General features: G+C 43.1%; 1 protein-coding gene across 7 annotated transcripts in view; it reads right to left on the bottom strand.

Annotated features, from left to right (window-relative positions):
* Positions 1-640: 640 nt before the first annotated feature.
* The window catches only part of METTL13 (methyltransferase 13, eEF1A N-terminus and K55), a 62,298-nt gene continuing 44,701 nt past the window's right edge, over positions 641-18,237 (bottom strand). For 5 of the 7 annotated variants that reach the window (XM_064370679.1, XM_064370680.1, XM_064370681.1 and 2 more), the window contains 4 exons: positions 15,657-15,821; positions 13,890-14,108; positions 11,585-11,716; positions 8,593-9,812 (listed from right to left, as the gene is read on the bottom strand). In XM_064370679.1, the coding sequence (XP_064226749.1) occupies positions 9,538-9,812; positions 11,585-11,716; positions 13,890-14,108; positions 15,657-15,821 (791 nt within the window). In that variant the 3' untranslated portion in view covers positions 8,593-9,537. Of the gene's footprint in view, positions 2,618-8,592; positions 9,813-11,584; positions 11,717-13,889; positions 14,109-15,656; positions 15,822-18,237 lie in introns of those variants that run through there. The other 2 variants (XM_012444525.3, XM_012444527.2) reach the window with 2 other exon arrangements.

The raw sequence follows: 18,237 nt of genomic DNA, 5'->3' as shown, positions 1-18,237 counted from the left end.
TGACGTTTGTATCCCCATTGCCCAAGCATAGTGTTTGGCATGTGGCTACAGCTTAGCAAAGGTTCAAAGAGAGGAGTGAAGGAAAAGAGTAAATATTCCCTCCCTGTGCCTGTGCGCCTGCATGGTGACCTCCAGGTCTCCCTGCAGTGCAGGTCTCAGCTAAGTCTCAATAAAGGAAATTCTCTGCTCTGACTGCAGCACCAGACCACTGCAGCTCTGGGTCTTGATAACACCCACAGCTTTCACACCAATGCCTTTCCACAACTACTTCACTTACTGGGCCTACAGAGCCCTCTGCTAGGGCATCACAACCATTCTTGGCCCATCTATCTTGATTGAATAGCAAAGTAGATTACATTTTAACCGCTTCCTGTTGCTAGGGTTCTCAGCTCTTGCGTTCAAAGAAACAAGATGGTTATCATAGTGGCAAGCACTGAACTGGAAACCTAGAGACAAGGGTTCTAGTCCTGGCTCTGCCCTCTCATCAGTGAATGACCTGAAATCAGCCCAACCTAGCCTTGTAACTCATTGCCCAGCCTTCCTCACCATAACTTGCTATTCCAGGGGAGGCAATTTTTTTTTTTTTTTTTGGAGATAGAGTTTCACTCTTTCACCAGGCTGGAGTGCAGTGGTGCATCTCAGCTCACTGCAACCTCTGTATCCTGGGTTCAAGTGATTCTCACAGGGAGGCAAAATTTTTAAGAGTCACATCACTAGCCCTCGGTTGGTGGTAAGACCTAGATCTGCCACGTAATAACTAGAAAATGGGTTGAGTGGCCTAGCCCATCCTTTGTAGAAAATTTTTCTGTGATGCATTTTTCAAATGGCCTGGGGCTTATTCATTATCCTATGGGGAAGTAGACACTGTGGTGGCCATGAGAAAATAGCTCTTCTGGTAAGGAGAGAGCTAGGTATGCAAACATTCAGTTGGCAGTACCCCTGAAATTTAACTTGAAAATTGCACCTATTGGCTTCTGCAAATTAATAGCATTCAGTGGGGGCTCAGCCTTTTTTCTCTGCAGGACATGATAATAATATAGGTGCCTTAAAAATTAATAAATTAATATAGTCCACATAACAGTCATACTTCCTATGAAAAGCACCTGCCACATATTAAAGAAGCTATCCTTTCATTTTTCTTCATTAAATATAAGGCTCATGAACAAGGATGTTTATTACTTTTATTCATTACAATATTCCTAGTGCAATAGAAAAATGCCTGATACATAACAGGCACTCCAATATATATATATTGAATAAAAGAATCATTTAATAAAGTCCTTATGAGTTGAATCTGTATGCAAGTCTTTGTAGTAAGTATTAAATGTATTGTAACTTTCCTTGACCAAAATAACAGCAATTTCATTTCCCCAACAACTTTCTTTAAATACCCTCACAATTTCCTTCTTCCTTCCTGGGTAGTCTATTAGCATCCTCAGACGACTGGTAGAGATCCAAGCCTTATTTTCAAGAATAAAAGCTGGAAATCGTTATTTCCAGCTTTTTCCAGAGTCATAGATTAAATCTCAACAGAACCCAGATGGGCTATAGGACTTGTTGACCTGCTGAAGGGGCCCTGCAGAGTACTGTACCATCTTGTAGGCATAGTACTGGGTTTGGCTGAGATTTACTCTACAACCCTGAAATAACCATTTCCAGCTTTTATGAGAATAAACAGAGAAGATGGTCTATAGGACCTGCTGATGTGCTGAAGGGGCCCTGCAGAGTATTGTACCATCTTGCCTAAATAAATAAAATATATCACTATATTGATTAGGTGTTTGTTTTGTTCTTTCAAAAAAACCAATCTTGTTTTGCCACTCTTGGTTTGTAGACAGAAACTAAGTTTCTTGGTTTCATAAATAGAACGAATCTGACTAATTCAAACCCTCAGCGCCACAAAATATTGCAATCATTCAAATTTTCATGAAAAAAGACATTTATTTATTTACGAAATGTGCGTGCCTTTATTGACTGAGCAGACTCCTTGAGGGTGATGAAGTGGGAAGAATGGGTGATTCTGATGCCTGGTGGGCAGTGCTTCACAAGCTTGTAGGTGATCGAGATAGTGGCCACTCCTCTCTGGCTTGCCCTCCACTTGGTTGAAGGCCTTGCTGTCGTAGACGCCCACCATGTACGCACCATCTCACCCCCGATCTCAGGCAGGATAATCATGTCCTGCAGGTGCGTGTTCACCGCCTCTGGCTTCTGCATAGGCGGTGCCCCCTTCTTGGCCTTGCGCAGGTGCTTCAGCAGCAAGTACGGCTTCCACCACAGGCAACGGTGCAGCTTCATTCGCCGCTCGCATGACACGTCCAGCAGCGGGCTGGGGTGCACGCCACAAGAGGTGAACTTGCGGAAGGTCCGCTTATTCTGCTTCACTGCTTTTTCTGCTCCACTTCTGTCATCTTGCTGGTTTATTGGAAAAGCAGAAAAGATGTTTTTTCTTGTTTTGGTTTTTTTCTTTTTTTTAGACGAAGTCTCACTCTGTCACCCAGGCTGGAGTGCAGTGGCGCGATCTCGGCTCACTACAACCTCTGCCTCCCAGGTTCAAGTCTCAGCCTTCCGAGAACCTCCTGGGGTAGCATGTGGCCCAGAGCCCATGCAATCTCTGGTTCTGTAGGGAGGCACACACACATGAGATTACAGGTGCCTGTCACCACGCCCGGCTAATTTTTTGTATTTTCAGTAGAGACGGGGTTTCACCATCTTAGCCAGGTTGATCTTGAACTCCTGACCTCGTGATCCAGCCACCTTGGCCTCCCAAAGTGGAAAAGACGTTTTTTTAAAACAACATGCCTCAAAGTTCTCCAGTGAAATAGAAAACCCAAACTGCTTCCCTTTTCAGTGCTGAAAAATAACATCCTATGGCAGCTATTTCTAGGTCTATTATCAGAATTGTTTAAAGCTTTTTAAAAAATGCAGATTCCTTGGCTGTACACTGTCCTACTCCATCACCCCCCGACCCCCACACACACAGACACACACACACACACACACACACCCCTACATCATAGGTCTGGGATATGGTCCAGAATCAGTATATAGGAAATGGACCCCAGATGGTTTTGTTGTGCAACCAGATTTTGGAACCACCTTCTAAGCTGTGCTGCGCTATATATATATGCATACACATATATATATTAAAAACACCCAGAACTACTGACTACAAACCAGGGACTCCTTTCCCCTTATTCTAAGGAAGGGATTGTGTTTCCCAGCCCACCTATCCTCCTACATATGTAGGAGCTACAAACTCAAATGCCTGCTGGACCAGGAGTGTAACATAAATGCAGGGAAGATGCAGACAGAGAGCAGTGGGGACTGTGGCAAACACCACCCATCCACAAGGCACAGATGCTTACCAGTTCCAGCCAAGTATGAACATGGGCCTGTCATCGCAGGAGCTTCTAAATTCTCAAAAGAATCCAGAAATTTTCTAGATTTTGTATAAAATGATATTCCATGGGCCTGTCATCGCAGGAGCTTCTAAATTCTCAAAAGAATCCAGAAATTTTCTAGATTTTTGTATAAAATGATATTCCAATCTATAGATTTTATTTAAAATGTCTGGTGAAGGCTAAACACATCTGGGGTAGCATGTGACCCAGAGCCCATGCAGTCTCTGGTTCTGTGAGATGGCACAAACAAAGCCCTTTTAGGCTATATATTCATTCCTGAAGGCTGCTGAAACAAATTACCACAAACTTGATGGCATACGACAACTGACATTTATTCTCTCACAACTGTAAAGGCCAGAAGTCTGCAAAGTGTTGACTCCAAAGTCTGCAGGTGGGGCCCTCTGGAGGCTCTGAGGGAGAATCATTCCTTGTCTCTTTTCCAGCTTCTGGTAGCTGCTAGCAATCCTTGCCATTCTTTGGCTTGCGGAGATGTCTCGCCAATCTGCCTGCGTCTTCGTAAGGCCTTCTCCCCTGTCTCCCTTGTCTCGCTTCCCCCTCTATTCTAAATCCTTATCATTGGATTTAAGGTCCACACCAATCCAACATGATCTCAGCTTGAGATTCTTAACTTAAATACACCTGCAAAGGCCCTTTTTCCAAATAAGCTCACATGTATAGGTTCTAGGGTTTAAGACTTGGATACTTCTTTTTGGAGCCACTATTCAACCCACTACAGGTAGGTTTGCAAAAAAATTCCATTATTTCAATCAAATTTTACTTCTACCAGCATTTATCTAACTATTTACTTCTATGATGAAAATGACTTACATCTTGGCAGAAACTTGAAGACATGCCAGCTCAGGCCCAGATGCATGTTGTTACATTTTTTTTTCTTATATGCTTCTAGTTTTATGTGTTACTAGTGTTATTCCATTGCTGTATTTCCTGCCATTACTTCTAAAATCAGGGATGTAGTGTTAAAAGGATCTCTGCCTTACACGGGGTTCCACCATTGAAAATGTCCTTGACTGGAGAAAATGGTGCTGTCTGCATGTGCATAGGCAGGATATCAGGGGATGGTGGAAGAGCAGAGGGCATAGGGTACTGGGTGAAGCAAGAGAACAACAGATAAAGTAAAAGTCTATCTTCATTGACCAGAGAAAGACACAGGAAATATGGCTCAGGTGAAAAAGCCCCTGGAAGTGCCACGCTCTCAAGAATTTTTTACAGACACCCCAGCACTTAAATGTGATTTCTAGTGCCATCTACTGGGAAGCATAGGAGCCAAGCGAGACCTGGGCTAGAAAAACAAAACCAGGAGTCCAGCCTTCAATCACTTTAAGGGGGCAGTTTTTATTGAGGCTGGATTTTTTTGTCCAAAGGAGAGGATCTACGAAGACTCTAAGCAAACATCTGACCGTCTTCTGTGCTGCTCTTACACTTAATGCACATGTGGTTGCTGACTCACGCACGTGCTGTGTAATTTGTTCTCCTCAGCTAGTTGGTGAACAGAAGCTGTGTCTTTTTCCTCTCTGTATCAGCACAAGCACAGTGTCTGGCACAGAACAACCTCTCCAAAAAAAATGCCAGTTGAGTATAAAAAAAGAAAAATCCAACTTAACGATTATTTTTATTGTCAACCATTTAGCTGTTAACAAATCTGCAGGAACCAAATGGCAAGACAAGCCACAAGACGGAAACTGGATGACTTATAATTTACTAGACTTTGAGCTTTACGAAGCAGTACTTGGGAGGTACACTTGGGGCCAGTTATACCAGGGAGCGAAGCAGCTGTGCCCCACGGAGGAAATCGCCCGATGCAACAAGCTGACTCCTCACACTACTGCCATTCACTCAGAGGGCAAAGAGCTAAGGTGTGAGCTAGAGTGAAGGTGGGAGGGAAATATATTCCAATTACCAGGAGTCTAGCAATTCCTTCCTCACCTTACAACATATCCATCCACAGAACCTCTACCACAGGGGTCCTCAATTTTGGCTGCAAAACAGCATCCATCACCTAGAAGCTTTTTAAAAATTCTGATGCAGAGGCTGCACCCCAGATCAATTAAATCAGAGTCTGCGGGGGTGGGGCCAGGCCTGAGCATTTTTTAAAGCTTCCAGGTATATTCAATTTCTATGGCTGCTGTAAGAAGTTACTACAAATTTAGGGTCTTAAAACAACACAAATTCACTATCTTATAGTTCCATATCAGAAGTCCAAAAGGGGTCTCACTGAGCTAAACTCAAGGTGTTGGTGGAATTGCACTCCCTAATGGAAACTCTAGAGAAGAACTGGTTTTCTTACCTTCTCCAGCTTCTAGAGGCTGCCCGTGTTCCTTAGCTACTGGCTTCTGGTCTTCAAAGCCAGCAATGACTGGTGAGTCTTCCTCACATTGCTTCACTCTGACACTGACTCTTCTGCCTCCCTCTTCCACATTTTAAGATCCTTGAGATTATGTTCAGTCTACCCAATGTCTATATTTGATTACTCAAAAAATCTATTTTGAAGACAGTTCATTAGCAACACCAAATCCATCTGCCTCATTAATCTTCCTTTGCTGTGTAGTGTAATATAACATTCATAGGTTGCCAGGATTAGGACATGGACATCTTTGGGAAAACCTTATTCTGCTTACTATATCCGATGACTCCAATGTGCAGCTGAGAATAACTACTGGTTGTGCCAGGCACCATGGCTAACATCTGTAATCCTAGCACTTTGGGAGGCCAAGGCAGGCACTTTGGAAGCCCAGGAGTTCAAGACCAGCCTGGACAACATGGTGAAACCTTCGTCTCTACCAAAAATACAAAAATTAGTTGGACATGGTTGTGTGCGCCTGTAGTCCCAGCTACTCAGGAGGCTAAGGCAAGAGGATTGCTTGAGCCTGGGAGGCAGAGGTGGCAGTGAGCCAAAATCACGCCACTTCATTCCAGTCTGGGCAACAGAGTGAGACACTGTCTCAAAAAAAAAAAAAGAATAACAACTGGTCTACCCAACCCATAAGATGACAGACTTAGAGCAGAGGCCCAGTTAGCAGGCAGCCATGACAGAAGACTGGAGGCATACACTGAAAAGTTGGTGAGGGACAAGGGCAAAAAGGCAGAGAAGGGCAATAGTCAGCCTCATAAATTTTACATTGTCACAGAACTTGTTTAGGATGGGGGAGGGGAGGTGCAAACTGTCATGTGATTTATTCTCATTCAGTTCTCTGATAGCCCTGGGAAGCTAAATTGTACACTTTCCCAAGGATAATGGGACCATCCCCACTCAGCTGTAGCCATTAAAGAAAATTGAGGTCATAATACAAGATAAGACTTTTCCAGACTTTTGTAACTCATTACTATCAGCTTGCTCCTTGTTTTGTACTCAAAGCCTGGGTACATGCCAGATTCTCAGGCATTCTGTAGGCTGTCTCCCCTATAATCTGCCTCTCTGCAAAATAGATTAAATATAGCTTGAAGATATGTACTGATCGGCCAACACTTTAATGTCGACACACACACACACACACGTGAGATTTCTGGCTTCTCTTAAAGACCTAGTTAAGCTGAGACAGTGCTTCTGCAGGACAACTTGGCTGGGACAGCCACTGCCTTCAGAGGGGACATTTATTCTCTGGTTTGCCACAGGTCTCATCCTAGCCTTTTTGTTTTGTACCTGGCTCACTCACTCCACATATTTGTTACTTGCTTGATCTGAAGCTTGGCATTGAAGCTTACAATCCTCCCCGCTCCTCTAGAGCTCTCTTGCCTAAAGTTAGGCAAAATTCCCATAAGGAACCATTTGCCTGTCATTAATGCAAAAGTGAACAGCTCTCCAGTGGAAAAGATGGGATTCAGGCCAATGGCTGTCTGTACATACAAAACTTTTCTCACAACCCAGCAAGCTCCAGAGGGGAGTCAGACTAGGGTTTGAGTAAGCAGCATGCAGCCACCAAGTGTTCTGGTGAACATACTGCTCTCTATTGGTACAAATTTCCTTTGTAGAAAGTTAAGCCAAAAACTGCCTCAATTCTGTCACTTGGTCTTTCTCCAGCCTTTGTCACATAACCAATTTCCTTCTTCTTTTATACTTAAGTCTTGATAATTATCACCCATGAATGCCTCTTCCCATCTCCAAATGTGGATGCAAAATGTAAATCCGTGCCTAACTCCGTGGTCCATTCCCCCTAAGATGTAACTGAGACCTTATCATTCTGACAATGCCTAGAGCTTGGCTGTGCCACTCAAATGTGCTGCTCCGAACTCTGCACAGCATGAGTGATCTGACCAAGGACAGGCAGACGAGCTCCTCTGACTCAGACCCTGGGCCTCTATAACCCATCCTAACACTGTGCAAGCTCACAGATAAGAAAATAGAGTGGTCAGTCGCAGTGGCTCATGCCTGTAATTCCAACACTATGGGAAGCCAAGGCAGGTGGATGACTTGAGCCCCGGAGTCAGAGACCAGCCTGGGCAACATGGTGAAATTGCCTCTACAAAAAATTAGCCAGGTGTAGTGGTACACACCATAGTCCCAACTGTAGTGGTACACACCATAGTCCCAACTGTAGTGGTACACACCATAGTCCCAACTATCTAGGAGGCTGAGTTGGGAGGATCATCTGAGCCCAAAAGGTCAAGGCTGCAGTGAGCCATGGTGGTGCCAGTGCACTCCAGCCTGAGTGACAGAGAGACCTTGTCTCAAAAAAAAAAAAAAAAAAAAGGATGAAAAAAGAGAGGATTTGCCAAACAAGGTCCTTTGAGGTACACAGACCTGTTGTGAGGGATAATCTTTCCTTTATAGAGTTCCAGGGGAAGACCCTCTCCTAAAGAAAGAGCACCAAGTATTTCCAATGGATAAGATCCAAAAACACTTCTCTGCACTCCGTCCTCTCCTTAATGGACTGACACTATTTTCTAAGGATGACAACCTGACGGAAATACAGACAGTCCCTGACTTACAATTTTTCAAGTTTACAATGGGTTATCAGGACATTAAATGCATTTTCTACTTATGATGGATTTATCAGGATATAACCCCATCCTAAGCTGAAGAGTATCTGTATGCTTCACCAGAAAGGTTAGGGTCCATTTTTAAAGGGCCTGTAGAAAGATGAGCCAGGCGAAGAATGGTGACAATGCCTATTTTCCATGGCACTGTTCATTAAGTCAACCTTGGTATAATTAGGAAAGACGAAATTCAAGCCAGTCTTGGAATCACTGGTTTAATGGTTCTCAATAAATGGTTAAGATTGATGCTTCCAGCCGAGTGAAATTTGGGTTTAGATATAGTTTGGGCTTAACAATCCTTTATCTCAGATTAAATGAGACAGTGCTTTAAACCACTTAGAAAAATGCCCAGAACCCATTAAGGTTTATTACTAATGTTTTTGGTCATTCTTAGACATTTTCACTTCTACCACCACTCTTTACACAAATCTGGCACATAGCTGTCACTCAATGAATGTCAGTAAACAAACACCAGAGACTTTAGTCTGCCAGGTCTCTGACATGCAAAGCCATGAGGCCAGGTCCATACGCTCCCTCCACCGAGAAAAAGACAAATGGCTTAGGCTATAAGGTTTGCATCATCAAGGAAAGCTGTCAAATAATGAAGTGGGTTAGCAGATTCCTAAAAATTGGAACCATTTCAGCAGCAGTTTCGTCCACAGGGAGAAACTCTATGGATGTCTCACATCTATAGAAACTCTACTGTTTATAGTCTTTTGCATCTTGCTCTGTAATCTCACCTGAGATTACTACTATAGAACTAAGAGAGGAATAAATCAAAAGCAAACCAGTGTAAGTAGAGATGCAATAAAATTTGGCTGTCTTGAGTCCTGAAGGGCTTGGTGCATACTTGTTAAGGCATGCAGTGTGTGCTAAGGGCTTCAGCAGGGAATTCTATTCAAAGATATGCTGTAGGAAGCAAAGACAAACCAACCCAAGTGGTACTGAAGAGGACAAGATGGGAAGGACATTTTTATTTTCCCTAATCTTCAGGCAACCTCACCAAGCTGGAGGGCACACGTAGCTAAGTATGAAACCAAGAAAAATATGAAACTTAAGAGTACTGTGCATTGTATTTCTTCAATCTCTGGCAAGCTCGGAGTCCAAGGTCAGTCTAGGCAGGAGGGCTGCTAGGCCTAAGCAATCACATAATTTTCACTGTCTTGAGCATATCTGACAGGACATACGTGTCATCCCAACCCCTCCCAGGCTTCCTCAGGGTCCGCTCCAAAGCCTGGGCTGTTTCCAGGAGCTCTGGTGTGGCAAGTTTTTGCTCAGGGTGCAGCTGACAGAACAGGATCTCATTCACTTCACCCTCAATTCGCCGGACATACAGGAGGGGGAACACTGCCTTGAGCCCAGCCAGCACTGAGTCCTTTAGCCCCAAGTCTCGGCACACGAGGTTGAGAATAAAAACACCTATAGGGTAGGAAGAAAAGTCAGAATGACCTCACAACAAGACACATATCAAAGACAAGGATCAGCTTTGAGGAAAATAGCAATTCCTGTTCCAGGGACACTGGTGGACAAAAATGCACTTGTGAGTTTGCAGAGAATACACAGCATACAAAGGCAGACGGAAAAAAGCATCGGGAGCATGTGAGCCATAAACAAACTTCAGCCTTATTTTCTGCTCACACATTATTTTACCATTCTCCACACCTCAGTTTCCCGAAGAATTGCTCTGAGAAAGAAGTGATTCCCAGTTGGGCACGGTAGCTCATGCCTGTAATCACATAATTTGGGAGGCCAAGGCAGGCGGATCACCCAAAGTCAGGAGTTTGAGACCAGCCTAGCCAAAGTGGTGAAACCCTGGCTCTACTAAAAATACAAAAATTAGCTGGGCATGATGGTGGATGCCTGTAATCCCAGCTGCTAGGGAGGCTGAGGCGAATCTTTTGAACCTGGGAGGCAGAGGTTGCAGTGAGCCAAAATCCAGCCTGGGCGACAGAGTGAGAATCTGTCTCAACCAATCAATCAATCAATAGAAAGTGATTCCCTACGAAAGTAAAATTTACCAACTCCACAGGGATATTACATTCCTGACATAACCAGTGAGAGGGCCAAGTTTACCTTGACTTCTGACAATTAAGATTCCAAATCAAGCCAGTCATCACAGTGCCTTACGCCAAATCAAAAACACCTAGAGGGCTGTTAACACAGGGATTAAGGGCTATGAAGATTCACTGCTGAAGATTAAATAACGCACTGCCTAGTAGAGCATGTTTAGAAAGCATCAGGTAGTAGCTAGAATCACCATGCTGGTGGGAGGGTGAACTGCTACAACCACTTTGTAAAACTGTGCGTCAGCATCTATGAAAGCCAAACATACACGTAACCTATGATCCAGCAATTACAACTCTTTGTATGTACCCAAGAGATTTGAAAACATAACTCATCAAAAGGCACATATCAGAATGTTAATGGCAGCACTATTATAATAGACCCACACAGGAAACAACCCAAACACCAACAGTAGAACGGATACATGAATTGTTGTAAGTCACATGAAACAACACAGCAATAAAAATAAGCCATGTAAGCACAACACTGGGAATGAATCTCACAAACATCACGTTGAGTGAAAGAAAAAAACGGAAACTTAAAAAGTACATTCGGCCAAGTGCAGTGGCTCATGCCTGTAATCCCAGCACTTTAGGAGTCCAAGGTAGGAGGACTGCCAGAGGCTAGAGTTTGAGACTAGACTGGGCACACAGTGAGATCTTGTCTCTACAAAAAATAAAAATAAAAAAATTAGCCAGGCATGGTGGCATGTGCCTATAGTCCCAGCTACTCAGGTAACTGAGGTGGGAGGATTCTTTGAGATTAGGAGTTTGAGGTTACAGTGAGCCTTGATCATGCCACTGCACTCCAGCCTGGGAAACAAAGTGAAACTCTGTCTCGAAAAAAAAAGAAAAAAAGAGAACATTCCAACATTCTGTGATTCCATTTATATAAAGAACAAGAACAGGCAAAATTAAGCTGGGTGGACAGAAGTTAAGATAGTGATTACTCTTGGGAGGACAAGTTACCAAAACGGGATAAGAGACTTCAGGTGAGCTGGAAATTTTCTGATGCTAGTAAATGGTTGTATTCAGTTTGGAAATACTGATTGAGTTTGCACTTCTGTGCATTTTTCATTAAAAAGATAACTTTTTTTAAATGGTCCCTTCCCTCCTCCCTCTCCATACCTTCAGGAATCAAGATGCTTTTAACCTTCTGCAGAAAAGATTGCTCCACAAATGCTGGGGGTGGACAACTCATTCCCAGTGTTGGGTCCTTACTGTCAACATCAAACATTATGACATCGTAGCGAGGCTGTGCTGGGAAAAAGAAGGAAAAGAGTCCTTGTCTTTGCTGGATAAAATAATACCATGTACATTCCTACACTATACTTCCTCTTTACCAGTGATGGGCAGGGTGACTAAGTCAGAAGGATGACACGGAGGATGTGGTTTGCCTGTAAGGGCACTGATGTCATGACCCTGGGAGTCCTTGTCATCAGGGTTCAGAGTGTCCCATAGTAAAGATAGAACCTTCTTCCACATTTAAAATCACCTTCCAAAGGCAAAAACATTAATGGGGTCCACTTTAGCATGAATATTTCTTGGTTAAGAGTGTATCAAGCCCAGCAGCTTTTGACTCTGGCAGAACATTACAATCACCTTTGGAAGCTTCTAATGTGGACTACACTCCTGACCAACAGAATAAAATATCCTGGGGTGGTGGGGGGAGCGGGGCGGCAAATGGGAGGAGAGATGGGAAGCCTCTGGTATTTTTCTTGAGCTTTCCAGGTAATTCTAAATACAGTCAGAGTTGAGAACCACTGATCTAGACAAAGCAGTTAAGCCTTTAAGGACTGACCCAGTAAACAGTAACTTTTAACTCTGAAAACAGCATATTTTGCCTCATAAAATGTTCTGAAATTTGAGTTAGTGTTATCTTTGCAGTCCCATAAACAAGAGCTGACTCAAGAAAGAAATGATTTTGCTAAATGGGTGAGAAAGAACTGATGATGAAATGGATGTGCTCCTTATTATAATGTTAAATTGTTTTTATAAGGGGTAGGTCTGCAATGCCACTGATATATTTTTAGAAAGTTTTGAAACACAATAGTAATTATTCAATATAATTAAGTATTTAATTAGGACTGCTGCATGCTTATCACTGTTCATAGCACAAGATCTGATTTTGGTTTCTTACAAAGAGAACATGTTGGCTCATCAAAGTCCAAGGAAAACAATAGCCTTCATTTGCAGACTTGAGCCCAGTAATCTAAAAGGTTTTGGTGGTTACAGAAGATGGGGGAAGCCATTGAAAACTGATCTACAGATAGCAACAGCAGTAACATCATGCATTAAGTACTTACCACGTGCACGGCACTGCTGTAAATACTTCACCATATTAGTATCTGGGTTTGGACACCTCAACTAACCCTAGCCTCAGAGAAGAAACCCATGAAACTGTTATGATTCAATTCAGTTTGCAGTTGAAATTAAGATAGCATCTGTTCAATACTCCTCCCAGGCATCCTAGTTTGCCACACCCTTACTGGAAGATAGTCTAATCCAGTGAAAGCAGAGTATCTGTTATGAAATGAGCAGACCAGGAAGGGTGGCCTGAGCTCTGCAGTACAACTACACAAACCTAATTGCCTTCTCTCCCAAGGACTCAAGCTCCAGAAAGTACTACAGTCACCGGCAGTCTATCTATATAATGAGCAGACTTATTGTCTCTAGTATTTTGCAGAAAACTGTTAAACTTATGGTTTTTGTCCTAAATCTGGGGTGCAAATTACTAGAGTAAATGGAACCTTAATTCTAGTTGCAGAAGGCCTATCAAAATTCCCACAGAGTAGCATCTGCACCAACTTTTGTCCATCTCAGAACTGTGGAAATTCTGGGCCAGATAAGTCTGTCATCAGTGCCTGTCCTGCACACTGTAAGATGTTTACTAGCATCCTAGACCTTTCCTGGTTAGATGCCAGTAGCAACATCCCCCACCCTGATTTGTGACAACCAAAAACTGTCCACATACATTACCAAATCTAAGACCCTGAGGTTGTAAACCACTGATCCTACGTGAATACTGTTTTGCTCTATTTCTGGCTTCACCTCTAGTTGAAATATGTACAAGAAACACCTCCCAACACACATTCCACCTTTTCTTTTCCCTTTCTTTGCCCAGCCAGACTTCAGGTTTCTTAAGATGGTGAGGAAATGACAAAGTTACAGGTCAGAAAAAAGCCCACTGGTCTGTCAGCACCATAAGGGCAGGAATGGCCTGTTTTACTCACTGCTGTTCATTCACACCTAACACAGTGCTAAGCATATAGCTGGCACTCTAGTGAATAAGTATATCAACAAATGAGCAAGCTGAAGACTGGAATGATACTCATGTCACTCTCTTAGAGATAAACTGTAGAGGCCCTTGCAGGCCTGACAATGTTGGATCAATCATCCCTCAACACCCCTTCCAATGCTCCAAGAGCAGTACCTTCTTCTCCTTCTGCCAGGCTGGCAATATAGTCCAGGCCGTCTGCAATGTGGACCTTCATTCGGTCACTCTGGGAGAAGCCAAACCACTGAGTGGCCACTTCCAACATGGAGGGGTCGATTTCTACAGCATCAATGCAGGACTTTGGGAAATGATCGTGGACAAAGAGGGGGAGGCTGCCCCCGCCCAGGCCTACCACCAACAATGCCAGTGGGATCTCTGTAAGAAAAGAATAGAGCATCACATTGCCACCTGTTCACTGGAAAATTCTGTACCAGCCTCAGGGAGGGAAAAGGGAAAGTCAGCTTATTGTCTCCACTCAGGGGATACAAGATTTAGAGGTCTCCCTATCTCAGTCCAGAAATCTAGGAGTCAATTTGACATCTGAAAACTCAATCACAGATTCGCGATGACTTGATCCAGAAGATGAACCAGTGTGTTATTATTATTGTCTCTTAAAGATCTCAAAGTGGCCAGGGGTGGTGGCTCACACCTGTAATCCCAGCACTTTGGGAGGCCTAGGTAAGCAGATTACTTGAGCCCAAGAGTTTGAGATCAGCCTCGGCAACATGGGGAAATCCTGTCTACAAAAAGTAGAAAAATTAGCTTGGCATGGTGGCACATACCTGTGGTCCTGGCTACATGGGAGGCGGAGGTGGGAGCCTGAGGAGGTCAAGGCTGCAGTGGGTTGTGATTCACCACTGCACTCTAGGCCTGAGAAAAAGTGAATCCCTGTCTCAAAAAAAAAAAACCTCAAAGCATTCAGCTGACATGATCTCAAGAGTCCTCACTATAAGAGCTATCAGACCTTTCAGGGGAGTAGGGGGTTAAAAAAAAAAAAAGAGTTATTAGACCTCTCTAGGAAAGGGAAGAGGGAAGAAGAGTGGCCAAGCAATCTTGCTCATGATTACAAGGCAGCAGAGGTGCAATGCTCCTTGCCCTTGACTCAAAAGGCCACACTGTCTTCTCAGACACCCTCACCAAGTAAGGGTAAGCCATTCAAGTTCCACAAATCACAGGAAAACAAAGGCCCAAATCCTACCTCTAAGCACAGACCACAGCCACCACAGGGGGATCAAGGGAAGACAACAAACAAAAAAATCACCCAAATTAGCTGGGTGACAGACCCTGAGGATTAAATCTAAGAACTGAGATTCTAGTGACATACATCAACGCTAAGATAGGACAAAAGAATAGGGTGTTCCAAGAAGGCACATTCAGGGACTTCAGGTGAAAACGGTTACAATCACAGACAGAAACATGAACATTTTTACTAATGCAGTCGGCTCCAAATCTGCTATTAGTGATAAGGCTATGACTGCATTAACATAATATAAATCTTTTTAAAGTAGAAATTCAAGATAGAATTGCATCTTTTGTTCAAATAATGCACTACAGAGAAGCGGAACAATTAAAATCTGTGTATTTTACATCTCATTGAATACACTATATACCTTAATTTTAAAAAGAAATGAACAGAAAAAATACAATTTAGACCCAACATATTTCAATACAATTTCAATATAACAAGCTGAGTTTGAGGCAACAGTTACTTAGAATGTTCATTAACTTGTAAGATGGCTGAGATGAAGAAAGATAACGTCAGTTTGTAATCACTGTTCTTCAACTACAATGCAGGTGACACCAATTGTTTAGGTCTGTAATCTTTTGTTTTGTTTTGGTTTGGTTTTTGGGTTTTCTTTTGGTTTTTTTTAGGTCTGTAATCTTTATGCTCCCTTCTGTGGAAGGCAGTGGCATGTCTCTCACCTGGGAGTTGCTCTGGGTTTCTCAGCAGGGCAAGGCCGGCAATCATGGCTTTGTGGTGTTCACAACATAGGTAACTCTTATCAATGGACTGCTCTGGGGCTGCAGGGAGGTCCTCCGCTTCAGCAGGCCGCTGCTTCTTCTTGTCCTTTTTCCGCTTCTTCTGGGCTAAACAAGAGATATGAAGTCCTATGCTTAATACACTAGACCTCAGGAAGCAAGGGTTACCAGCATCAGTGTGCTCCAGATGGCTTGAACACACTCAAAAGACCCAATTGTTAAAATTTTGCAAACTGGCTGACATCATGTTGATATCTTGAAACTGGCTGTAGTAAAACAGTTTGGATGTTTGTTCCCTAGAAATCTCATGTTGAAATGTGGTCCCCAATGTCAGAGCCACCATGATGGTCATGGGGGCAGATCCTTCATGAATGGCTGGGTGCCTTCCCCACAGTAATGAGCAAGTTCTCCCTCGAGAGCTGTTTAAAAGAGCCTGGCGCCTCTCTTGCTCCCTCTCTTGCCATGTGATGTGCCAGCTCTCTCTTCACCTTCTGTGATAATTTTAAGCTTCCTGAAGCCTCACCAGAAGCAGATGTTGGTGCCATGCTTCTTGCACAGTCTGCAGAACCATAAGCCAAAATAAATAAACTGCTTTTCTTTACAAATTGCCCAGCCTCAGGTATTCCTTTATAGCAACGTAAAACACAGTGGTGGTACTTATACTAGGCAACTGATAAACACTATAAATCAAGATTTGCCCCCCAACCCCACATCACAAAGAGACAGTTATTAAACATTTAACATATACACTGGATACAAGGAAGTTGGAAAAGGAAATAGCAAATGCACACTCAAAAACCTGGGAAAACTCAATTGAGGAGCCCTGGTACCTCCCCTCTGAGAAATGTAAGCCCACTAACAAAAGAAAAGATTACTTATAGTCTTTTAAAGAAAGATAAAGTTACTAATCACTCCCTATGTGCCAATTACTGTACCAGAACTTTTATTCTTTAAGCTCTTCTAACAACCTTATCATTCTAGTTCTTGGCAAATGAACACACTGAGCCACTGAAGTGTTAAGTAAATAGAGAATCAGCAGATGGTGCAGACAAGATTTGAACCTCGGACTGCCTGTCTCTATCACCTATCAACTTTCTGTTGTGCCACACAGGTAGCACTACTGACCTCTGTTGAACAAGGAAATCACAAGTATTCAAAAAAGGAAAGAAATCCTAAAAAGCCACTCCATTTTCCCTCTCCCCACTCCCTTCACTGCTCCAGGGTATCATACTAAATGGATGGCTGTGTCTTCATAGGGATCAACTGCATTTCCTAGCTGCAAAAGGTAATGATGACTGGGTTTGGGGTGCTTTTCAGAGATGTTAAATCACTTTTTAATATGCTCTCCTTCTTGCTCACCAATACTTTCCTGAGGGAGATCGTTCTTTCCATGAGATCAAAGTGCTAACAAGAAGTCAAGGAATGTGACAATGGTGAAAAAACCTGAAACTCAAACTGAAAGCTGCAAAATATTCTTTTAAGCAATTTTACTAAGGTTTTAATGAGATGAAACTGAACCAACCTATGGCCAGAGTGACCACACGATATGGCGGAAACCCAACAATCTTGGGTGCTTTGGCCAGGGGAAACCCCTAAAGAAAAAAAAAAACATTTCGCAGGTAACTTGATCCTGGACTTAAGACAAATCCATGACCTCAAGCGTCTGAATTCTTTCTCTCCACCCTCCTCCCAGATGACCTGCCATGCTATGAGGACAGCCCAGTAAGGCAAAGGGAACAACTGGGAATCAGGAGAGCCATTTCAGCTTCCATCCTTGAATCTCTGTGCCTCACTGGGAAGATGCACTGGAGACAGAGAGGGGAGGGGCGTTTTTTTACTCTCTACATCTGACTTTTGAAGTGATTTCAATGAGCAAGTATTGCTTTTAAAATACAAACTGACACAGCTTGTAAAAAACACAGGTAAAACAAACTGTTGATTCCCCATCACAGGGAGTTTCTGAGTGTCAGCTGGGAGACCACTTAAAGGGATTCTAGAGGAGATGGTTTAGATCTATACTATCCAATACCAGCCACTAGCCCCTGTGGCTATGTAAATTAATCAGAATTAAAGAAAATTAAAATTCAGTTCCTCAGTTATACCAGTCGTATTCCAAACACTCAGCACTACATATGGCTACTTGCGACCACATTGGAAACTCCAGTATCAAATATCTCCTTCATCACAGACAGGTCTAATGAACAGCACTGTGTTCATTAGATGGTCTCTAAATTACTTGCAAACACCAAAACCTTCTGAAACAGGTGAGTCACATTATGGCATTGCAGGGCTCACCTGCAACTTCCATGGTTCTGGCTCACTTCAGAGGCCTATTGAAACAATACAGAGATGTACATGGAGCACCTACAAAACAGATGCCTTTAAACTGAAGACATTAATGCGATTACCACATGTATTTGGTTTCACTACCCACACTCTTTATCACTTCAGAGCCAGGCTCTGCTCAAGGGCAGAATGTATTCTGCTTATCACTACTCACACCTTAAGATTCCAGATGGTTAAG

Source organism: Aotus nancymaae, unplaced genomic scaffold, assembly GCF_030222135.1.
Source record: "Aotus nancymaae isolate 86718 unplaced genomic scaffold, 86718_ANA_hifiasm-v0.15.2.pri h1tg000108l, whole genome shotgun sequence".
Lineage (NCBI taxonomy): Eukaryota > Metazoa > Chordata > Mammalia > Primates > Aotidae > Aotus > Aotus nancymaae.
The sequence above is the reverse complement of the archived record's forward strand: the minus strand, read 5'-3'. Positions and strand labels throughout refer to the sequence as shown.